Source organism: Procambarus clarkii, chromosome 23 (genome assembly GCF_040958095.1).
Source record: "Procambarus clarkii isolate CNS0578487 chromosome 23, FALCON_Pclarkii_2.0, whole genome shotgun sequence".
Lineage (NCBI taxonomy): Eukaryota > Metazoa > Arthropoda > Malacostraca > Decapoda > Cambaridae > Procambarus > Procambarus clarkii.
Window position 1 is genome coordinate 23,796,785 of NC_091172.1, and position 10,579 is coordinate 23,807,363.

At 60.5% G+C, this 10,579-nt stretch overlaps 1 protein-coding gene across 1 annotated transcript; it reads left to right on the forward strand.

The window, feature by feature from the left end:
* Window positions 1–458: 458 nt before the first annotated feature.
* LOC138367774 (mucin-22-like) lies at window positions 459–9,859 on the forward strand. The gene is made up of 2 exons (XM_069329735.1): window positions 459–982; window positions 9,727–9,859. The coding sequence occupies exons 1-2, from the start codon at window positions 459–461 to the stop codon at window positions 9,857–9,859; spliced, it is 657 nt and encodes a 218-aa protein (XP_069185836.1).
* The last annotated feature ends 720 nt before the right edge of the window (window positions 9,860–10,579 follow it).

Below are 10,579 nucleotides of genomic sequence, written 5' to 3' on the forward strand. Positions count from 1 at the left end.
TATGGGAGCGGGATATAAAACTGTAATCATCAAAGTCTCCGACACCTCCACGTGAAGGGGAAATTGAATTCAACATTGTTGCCTTTTTTGATGAATTAATTCTTCAAATACATCAGTTGTAAGACGCAATACCTCGTCTCCCCCCCCCCCTCACCTTTCAGCGTGCACCCCCCCTCACCTTTCAGCGTGCACCCCCCTCACCTCTCTCAGCGTGCACCCCCCCTCACCTCTCTCAGCGTGCACCCCCCTCACCTCTCTCAGCGTGCACCCCCCCTCACCTCAGCGTGCACCCCCCTCACCTCTGTCAGCGTGCACCCCCCCCCTCACCTCTCTCAGCGTGCACCCCCCCTCACCTCTCTCAGCGTGCACCCCCCCTCACCTCAGCGTGCATCCCCCCCCCCTCACCTCTCCCTCTATACCACCTGCCGCTGCTATCTTCTCTATTTTATTGGGCCCTTATGGACTCTCGGGGGTCACGTGTGGTGGTGCTGGACTCTCAGGGGTCACGGGTGGTGGTGCTGGACTCTCAGGGGTCACGGGTGGTGGTCCTGGACTCTCGGGGGTCACGTGTGGTGGTGCTGGACTCTCAGGGGTCACGGGTGGTGGTGCTGGACTCTCAGGGGTCACGGGTGGTGGTCCTGGACTCTCGGGGGTCACGTGTGGTGGTGCTGGACTCTCAGGGGTCACGGGTGGTGGTGCTGGACTCTCAGGGGTCACGGGTGGTGGTGCTGGACTCTCAGGGGTCACGTGTGGTGGTGCTGGACTCTCGGGGGTCACGTGTGGTGGTGCTGGACTCTCAGGGGTCACGGGTGGTGGTGCTGGACTCTCAGGGGTCACGTGTGGTGGTGCTGGACTCTCAGGGGTCACGGGTGGTGGTGCTGGACTCTCAGGGGTCACGTGTGGTGGTGCTGGACTCTCGGGGGTCACGTGTGGTGGTGCTGGACTCTCAGGGGTCACGTGTGGTGGTGCTGGACTCTCAGGGGTCACGGGTGGTGGTGCTGGACTCTCGGGGGTCACGGGTGGTGGTGCTGGACTCTCGGGGGTCACGGGTGGTGGTGCTGGACTCTCAGGGGTCACGGGTGGTGGTGCTGGACTCTCGGGGGTCACGGGTGGTGGTGCTGGACTCTCGGGGGTCACGGGTGGTGGTGCTGGACTCTCAGGGGTCACGGGTGGTGGTGCTGGACTCTCAGGGGTCACGGGTGGTGGTGCTGGACTCTCGGGGGTCACGGGTGGTGGTGCTGGACTCTCAGGGGTCACGGGTGGTGGTGCTGGACTCTCAGGGGTCACGGGTGGTGGTGCTGGACTCTCAGGGGTCACGGGTGGTGGTGCTGGACTCTCGGGGGTCACGGGTGGTGGTGCTGGACTCTCAGGGGTCACGGGTGGTGGTGCTGGACTCTCGGGGGTCACGGGTGGTGGTGCTGGACTCTCAGGGGTCACGGGTGGTGGTGCTGGACTCTCAGGGGTCACGGGTGGTGGTGCTGGACTCTCGGGGGTCACGGGTGGTGGTGCTGGACTCTCAGGGGTCACGGGTGGTGGTGCTGGACTCTCAGGGGTCACGGGTGGTGGTGCTGGACTCTCGGGGGTCACGGGTGGTGGTGCTGGACTCTCAGGGGTCACGTGTGGTGGTGCTGGACTCTCGGGGGTCACGGGTGGTGGTGCTGGACTCTCAGGGGTCACGGGTGGTGGTGCTGGACTCTCAGGGGTCACGGGTGGTGGTGCTGGACTCTCAGGGGTCACGGGTGGTGGTGCTGGACTCTCAGGGGTCACGGGTGGTGGTGCTGGACTCTCGGGGGTCACGGGTGGTGGTGCTGGACTCTCGGGGGTCACGGGTGGTGGTGCTGGACTCTCAGGGGTCACGGGTGGTGGTGCTGGACTCTCGGGGGTCACGGGTGGTGGTGCTGGACTCTCAGGGGTCACGGGTGGTGGTGCTGGACTCTCAGGGGTCACGGGTGGTGGTGCTGGACTCTCAGGGGTCACGGGTGGTGGTGCTGGACTCTCGGGGGTCACGGGTGGTGGTGCTGGACTCTCAGGGGTCACGTGTGGTGGTGCTGGACTCTCGGGGGTCACGGGTGGTGGTGCTGGACTCTCAGGGGTCACGGGTGGTGGTGCTGGACTCTCAGGGGTCACGGGTGGTGGTGCTGGACTCTCAGGGGTCACGGGTGGTGGTCCTGGACTCTCAGGGGTCACGGGTGGTGGTGCTGGACTCTCGGGGGTCACGGGTGGTGGTCCTGGACTCTCAGGGGTCACGGGTGGTGGTGCTGGACTCTCGGGGGTCACGTGTGGTGGTGCTGGACTCTCAGGGGTCACGGGTGGTGGTGCTGGACTCTCAGGGGTCACGGGTGGTGGTGCTGGACTCTCAGGGGTCACGGGTGGTGGTGCTGGACTCTCAGGGGTCACGGGTGGTGGTGCTGGACTCTCAGGGGTCACGGGTGGTGGTGCTGGACTCTCAGGGGTCACGGGTGGTGGTACTGGACTCTCAGGGGTCACGGGTGGTGGTGCTGGACTCTCAGGGTTCACGGGTGGTGGTGCTGGACTCTCAGGGGTCACGGGTGGTGGTGCTGGACTCTCAGGGGTCACGGGTGGTGGTGCTGGACTCTCAGGGGTCACGGGTGGTGGTGCTGGACTCTCAGGGGTCACGGGTGGTGGTACTGGACTCTCAGGGGTCACGGGTGGTGGTGCTGGACTCTCAGGGGTCACGGGTGGTGGTGCTGGACTCTCAGGGGTCACGGGTGGTGGTGCTGGACTCTCAGGGGTCACGGGTGGTGGTACTGGACTCTCAGGGGTCACGGGTGGTGGTGCTGGACTCTCAGGGGTCACGGGTGGTGGTGCTGGACTCTCAGGGGTCACGGGTGGTGGTGCTGGACTCTCGGGGGTCACGGGTGGTGGTGCTGGACTCTCAGGGGTCACGGGTGGTGGTGCTGGACTCTCAGGTGTCACGGGTGGTGGTGCTGGACTCTCAGGGGTCACGGGTGGTGGTACTGGACTCTCAGGGGTCACGGGTGGTGGTGCTGGACTCTCAGGGGTCACGGGTGGTGGTGCTGGACTCTCAGGGGTCACGGGTGGTGGTGCTGGACTCTCAGGGGTCACGGGTGGTGGTGCTGGACTCTCAGGGGTCACGGGTGGTGGTGCTGGACTCTCAGGGGTCACGGGTGGTGGTACTGGACTCTCAGGGGTCACGGGTGGTGGTGCTGGACTCTCAGGGGTCACGGGTGGTGGTACTGGACTCTCAGGGGTCACGGGTGGTGGTGCTGGACTCTCAGGGGTCACGTGTGGTGGTGCTGGACTCTCAGGGGTCACGGGTGGTGGTGCTGGACTCTCAGGGGTCACGGGTGGTGGTGCTGGACTCTCAGGGGTCACGGGTGGTGGTACTGGACTCTCAGGGGTCACGGGTGGTGGTGCTGGACTCTCAGGGGTCACGGGTGGTGGTGCTGGACTCTCAGGGGTCACGGGTGGTGGTGCTGGACTCTCAGGGGTCACGGGTGGTGGTGCTGGACTCTCAGGGGTCACGGGTGGTGGTGCTGGACTCTCAGGGGTCACGGGTGGTGGTGCTGGACTCTCAGGGGTCACGGGTGGTGGTGCTGGACTCTCAGGGGGTCACGGGTGGTGGTGCTGGACTCTCAGGGGTCACGGGTGGTGGTGCTGGACTCTCAGGGGTCACGGGTGGTGGTGCTGGACTCTCAGGGGTCACGGGTGGTGGTGCTGGACTCTCAGGGGTCACGGGTGGTGGTGCTGGACTCTCAGGGGTCACGGGTGGTGGTGCTGGACTCTCAGGGGTCACGGGTGGTGGTGCTGGACTCTCAGGGGTCACGGGTGGTGGTGCTGGACTCTCAGGGGTCACGGGTGGTGGTCCTGGACTCTCAGGGGTCACGGGTGGTGGTGCTGGACTCTCAGGGGTCACGGGTGGTGGTCCTGGACTCTCAGGGGTCACGGGTGGTGGTGCTGGACTCTCAGGGGTCACGGGTGGTGGTGCTGGACTCTCAGGGGTCACGGGTGGTGGTGCTGGACTCTCAGGGGTCACGGGTGGTGGTGCTGGACTCTCAGGGGTCACGGGTGGTGGTGCTGGACTCTCAGGGGTCACGGGTGGTGGTCCTGGACTCTCAGGGGTCACGGGTGGTGGTGCTGGACTCTCAGGGGTCACGGGTGGTGGTGCTGGACTCTCGGGGGTCACGGGTGGTGGTGCTGGACTCTCAGGGGTCACGGGTGGTGGTGCTGGACTCTCAGGGGTCACGGGTGGTGGTGCTGGACTCTCAGGGGTCACGGGTGGTGGTGCTGGACTCTCAGGGGTCACGGGTGGTGGTGCTGGACTCTCAGGGGTCACGGGTGGTGGTGCTGGACTCTCAGGGGTCACGGGTGGTGGTGCTGGACTCTCAGGGGTCACGTGTGGTGGTGCTGGACTCTCAGGGGTCACGGGTGGTGGTGCTGGACTCTCAGGGGTCACGGGTGGTGGTGCTGGACTCTCAGGGGTCACGGGTGGTGGTGCTGGACTCTCAGGGGTCACGGGTGGTGGTGCTGGACTCTCAGGGGTCACGGGTGGTGGTGCTGGACTCTCGGGGGTCACGTGTGGTGGTGCTGGACTCTCAGGGGTCACGGGTGGTGGTGCTGGACTCTCAGGGGTCACGGGTGGTGGTGCTGGACTCTCAGGGGTCACGGGTGGTGGTGCTGGACTCTCAGGGGTCACGGGTGGTGGTGCTGGACTCTCAGGGGTCACGGGTGGTGGTGCTGGACTCTCGGGGGTCACGTGTGGTGGTGCTGGACTCTCAGGGGTCACGGGTGGTGGTGCTGGACTCTCAGGGGTCACGGGTGGTGGTGCTGGACTCTCAGGGGTCACGGGTGGTGGTGCTGGACTCTCAGGGGTCACGGGTGGTGGTGCTGGACTCTCAGGGGTCACGGGTGGTGGTGCTGGACTCTCAGGGGTCACGGGTGGTGGTGCTGGACTCTCAGGGGTCACGGGTGGTGGTACTGGACTCTCAGGGGTCACGGGTGGTGGTGCTGGACTCTCAGGGGTCACGGGTGGTGGTGCTGGACTCTCAGGGGTCACGGGTGGTGGTGCTGGACTCTCAGGGGTCACGGGTGGTGGTGCTGGACTCTCAGGGGTCACGGGTGGTGGTGCTGGACTCTCAGGGGTCACGGGTGGTGGTGCTGGACTCTCAGGGGTCACGGGTGGTGGTGCTGGACTCTCAGGGGTCACGGGTGGTGGTGCTGGACTCTCAGGGGTCACGGGTGGTGGTGCTGGACTCTCAGGGGTCACGGGTGGTGGTGCTGGACTCTCAGGGGTCACGGGTGGTGGTGCTGAACTCTCAGGGGTCACGGGTGGTGGTGCTGGACTCTCAGGGGTCACGGGTGGTGGTGCTGGACTCTCAGGGGTCACGGGTGGTGGTGCTGGACTCTCAGGGGTCACGGGTGGTGGTCCTGGACTCTCAGGGGTCACGGGTGGTGGTCCTGGACTCTCAGGGGTCACGGGTGGTGGTACTGGACTCTCAGGGGTCACGGGTGGTGGTACTGGACTCTCAGGGGTCACGGGTGGTGGTGCTGGACTCTCAGGGGTCACGGGTGGTGGTGCTGGACTCTCAGGGGTCACGGGTGGTGGTCCTGGACTCTCAGGGGTCACGGGTGGTGGTCCTGGACTCTCAGGGGTCACGGGTGGTGGTCCTGGACTCTCAGGGGTCATGGGTGGTGGTCCTGGACTCTCAGGGGTCACGGGTGGTGGTCCTGGACTCTCAGGGGTCACGGGTGGTGGTACTGGACTCTCAGGGGTCACGGGTGGTGGTACTGGACTCTCAGGGGTCACGGGTGGTGGTGCTGGACTCTCAGGGGTCACGGGTGGTGGTGCTGGACTCTCAGGGGTCACGGGTGGTGGTACTGGACTCTCAGGGGTCACGGGTGGTGGTGCTGGACTCTCAGGGGTCACGGGTGGTGGTCCTGGACTCTCAGGGGTCACGGGTGGTGGTCCTGGACTCTCAGGGGTCACGGGTGATGGTCCTGGACTCTCAGGGGTCACGGGTGGTGGTCCTGGACTCTCAGGGGTCACGGGTGGTGGTCCTGGACTCTCAGGGGTCACGGGTGATGGTCCTGGACTCTCAGGGGTCACGGGTGGTGGTGCTGGACTCTCAGGGGTCACGGGTGGTGGTGCTGGACTCTCAGGGGTCACGGGTGGTGGTACTGGACTCTCAGGGGTCACGGGTGGTGGTGCTGGACTCTCAGGGGTCACGGGTGGTGGTGCTGGACTCTCAGGGGTCACGGGTGGTGGTGCTGGACTCTCAGGGGTCACGGGTGGTGGTACTGGACTCTCAGGGGTCACGGGTGGTGGTGCTGGACTCTCAGGGGTCACGGGTGGTGGTACTGGACTCTCAGGGGTCACGGGTGGTGGTGCTGGACTCTCAGGGGTCACGGGTGGTGGTGCTGGACTCTCAGGGGTCACGGGTGATGGTCCTGGACTCTCAGGGGTCACGGGTGGTGGTGCTGGACTCTCAGGGGTCACGGGTGGTGGTACTGGACTCTCAGGGGTCACGGGTGGTGGTGCTGGACTCTCAGGGGTCACGGGTGGTGGTGCTGGACTCTCAGGGGTCACGGGTGGTGGTACTGGACTCTCAGGGGTCACGGGTGGTGGTGCTGGACTCTCAGGGGTCACGGGTGGTGGTGCTGGACTCTCAGGGGTGACGGGTGGTGGTGCTGGACTCTCAGGGGTCACGGGTGGTGGTGCTGGACTCTCAGTGGTCACGGGTGATGGTCCTGGACTCTCAGGGGTCACGGGTGGTGGTCCAGGACTCTCAGGGGTCACGGGTGATGGTCCTGGACTCTCAGGGCTGAGGTACAGCATATATACATATATAACCTGAGGTACATATATATGACATATATAACCTAAGCAACCAGTGGTAAAGATTACCGAGGGTTCGTACAACAATGTGCATGTGCGGGCGCGTGTGTGCATGCGCGCGCGCGTGTGAGTATTCACCTAGTTGTGCTTGCGGGGGTTGAGCTCTGGCTCTTTAGTCCCGCCTCTCAACTGTCAATCAACTGGTGTACAGATTCCTGAGCCTACTGGGCTCTATCATATCTACATTTGAAACTGTGTATGGAGTCAGCCTCCACCACATCACTAAGTAATGCATTCCATTTATTAACTACTCTGACACTGAAAAAATTCTTTCTAACGTCTCTGTGGCTCATCTGGGTACTAAGTTTCCGCCTGTGTCCCCTTGTTCGTGTCCCACCCGTGCTGAAGACTTTGTCTTTGTCCACCTTGTCAATTCCCCTGAGAATTTTGTAGGTGGTTATCATGTCTCCCCTTACTCTTCTGTCTTCCAGGGATGTGAGGCTCAGCTCCTTTAGCCTTTCCTCATAGCTCATACAGGCTCTCAGTTCCGGGACGAATCTGGTGGCATACCGCTGAATCTTCTCTAATTTTATCTTGTGTTTAACTAAGTATGGACTCCAAGCTGGAGCTGCATACTCCAGGATTGGTCTGACATAAGTGGTATACAGGGTCCTGAACGATTCCTTACATAAGTTTCTAAAGGCAGTTCTTATGTTGGCCAGTCTAGCATATGCCGCTGAGGATATCCTTTTGATGTGGGCCTCTGGGGACATGTTCGGTGTGATATCAACCCCCTGATCTTTCTCTCTATTTGACTCTTGCAGGATTTCACTTCCCAGATGGTACCTTGTGTTCAGCCTTCTGCTCCCTTTCCCTAATTTCACTACTTTACACTTTCCTCAGTTGAACTTTAGCAGCCATTCTGTAGACCATTCCTCCAGCCTGTCCAGGTCGTCCTGTAGTCTCTGTCAATCATCATCATGAATTGTGTGTGCGTGTGTGTGTACTCACCTAATTGTGCTTGCGGGGGTTGATCTTTGGCTCTTTGGTCCCGCCTCTCAACTGTCAATCAACTGGTGTAGGTGTGTGTGTGTGTGTGTGTGTGTGTGTGTGTGTGTGTGTGTGTGTGTGTGTGTGTGTGTGTGTGTGTGTGTGTGTATTCACCTAGTTGTGTTTGCGGGGGATGAGCTTTGCTCTTTCGGTCCGCCTCTCAACTGTCAATCAACTGTTTACTAACTACTTTTTTTTCCACACCACACACACACACACACACACACACACACTCCAGGAAGCAGCCCGTGACAGCTGACTAACTCCCAGGTATCTATTTACTGCTAGTGTGTGTGCGCGCGCGTGCGTGTCAATAAATACTTTTGCCAAATCTCTTTGTGATTCATCTTAAATTTGTGTTGTGGTTGGCGTAGAGCTTTGAGGAGGTGGCGGCGGGTCTCGTGCTGGGGGGCCGTGTGTCTCCTTACTTATGGATCCTTCCATCGACCATTGTTGTCGCCTGGGGCTCAACCCCTCCTCCAGAGTCACTCTGGAGTGCCACCCCCTGGGGTAGTGCCACCCCCTGGGGTAGTGCCACCCGCTGGGGTAGTGCCACCCTGCTGGGGTAGTGCCACCCCCTGGGGTAGTGCCACCCCCTGGGGTAGTGCCAGCCGCTGTGGTAGTGCCACCCCCTGGGGTAGTGCCAGCCGCTGTGGTAGTGCCACCCCCTGGGGTAGTGCCACCCCCTGGGGTAGTGCCACCTGCCACCGACTAGGATAGCGCCACCTACCGTGTCTCAGCTCCACCATTATATTTCCCAAATATAATATTATTCTAATATTGTTGACTAACATAAACGTTGCAAGACCTCGCTGAGAACACTGTATGGCGAGGCAGCTGCTTGGACACTCTCTTGGCGCTGTGTTTACTGTGGCGGCCAGTGTCAGTGGCTGGCCCCTGGTGGCTGGCCCGGGTGGCTGGCCCCTGGTGGCTGGCCCGGGTGGCTGGCCCGGGTGGCTGGCCCCTGGTGGCTGGCCCGGGTGGCTGGTCCCTGGTGTGGCTGACCCCGGGGGTGGCTGGCCCCGGGTGGCTGTTGGACTGTTACTCCAGGTTTACCAGTATTGTATTTCAACCGTAACGTGTGAAATACATGTATGTGCTATTCTGGACCTTGGAATATTTAAGTTCGATTTTTAGCTTAAGCTTTTTGCAGACTCTGTAAAGTGAATAGTACCAAATTCTACTGTTTATTTGTCGATCACGTCGATAGCTGTACGATCATAGTCCACATAGTTACAAGTGTTATACCATCACGAGGATGGCTTGGTGTGAGAGAGAGAGAGAGAGAGAGAGAGAGAGAGAGAGAGAGAGTGAGTGCGTTCTCACACTAAGGTTGTATTCTACCAATGATCAACATATAGTTTACAAATGTATGCATTTTAATTATATCTTTGATCTTGAGTTGGAGTCAAAGTAGTAATAAAGATGAAGTATGAGGGAGGCCTTGTACACGGTGTGACGGGGTGGATGGAGGTGTTACTTGTGAGGTGCCTCCCTGTGTTCACCCTCCGCTCCTGATCACTGGTGTTCAGCCAACACTGGTCGCCAGGCCATGGTTGTGAGGCCATGGTCGCCACTTCTATGGCCAGGGTTACACCTGTTGGTGCCTCTTAATTCATTTTGATTATATACGCTGTCCAATTTTCGATTTTTGGGAGCGATATATTGTATGAAAATCCCGTAGGCGTCCTGTAGAGTTTACCGGTCACTTTATATGTCCACCACCTGAAAGCACTAGTATAAAAAGCTATAATTTGTTCAGATCTGAAACCTATATCTATGGGCAGCACAAAACGTGGACCAGACTGTGCGACACAGTGGTTGCCAGGATCAGGTTGGGTTACCGTTACCTGTGGCAGGTGGCTACAGGTGACGGATCTCCCAATCCTGAGCACTCCAGGTGCAAACTCTGTAAGCAGGAACTGCGGTATGATCTCCCGCACTACATCACCGAATGCCCAGTTATTAGACCTTTCAGACCAGTTGGCATGAGGTACCTGGAGCTTTGTAATTACGTATAACTCTGGTGTTGTTGAGGACAATGTATGCAGAGGTTGTCAGTGCAGACTACTGATCACAGTGCCTCTGTATGACTAACCATCGTGTGTGATGGGCATATTTAGCATCACGGAGCTAGGTCTCGACACCCTCTATACCCTAGACTCCATATAATCAAAGGGCAGCTACACACAGGCAGGTGTACCTAAATTTGTTAATACAAAAAGTACCAGAATCCCCGATGTGTTCCTAGGACACAAAACCCCCGCTTCATGCCCTTGGAAGAGTTTACCAGTCTCCCTGTAGAGGTAGACTCAGGGGTCACGGGTGGTGGTCCTGGACTCTCAGGGGTCACGGGTGGTGGTGCTGGACTCTCAGGGGTCACGGGTGGTGGTCCTGGACTCTCAGGGGTCACGGGTGGTGGTGCTGGACTCTCAGGGGTCACGGGTGATGGTCCTGGACTCTCAGGGGTCACGGGTGATAGTCCTGGACTCTCAGGGGTCACGGGTGGTGGTCCTGGACTCTCAGGGGTCACGGGTGGTGGTGCTGGACTCTCAGGGGTCATGGGTGATTGTGCTGGACTCTCAGGGGTCATGGGTGATGGTGCTGGACTCTCAGGGGTCACGGGTGATGGTCCTGGACTCTCAGGTGTCACGGGTGGTGGTGCTGGACTCTCAGGGGTCACGGGTGATAGTCCTGGACTCTCAGGGGTCA

Excerpts from the sequence above, each read along its gene's own strand:
- LOC138367774 (XM_069329735.1), top strand. The coding sequence starts at position 459 with ATGGACTCTCGGGGGTCACGTGTGGTGGTGCTGGACTCTCAGGGGTCA. Across the intron at positions 983-9,726 it reads GTGGTGCTGGACTCTCAGGG|GTGGCTACAGGTGACGGATC; the intron begins GTCACGGGTGGT and ends TACCTGTGGCAG.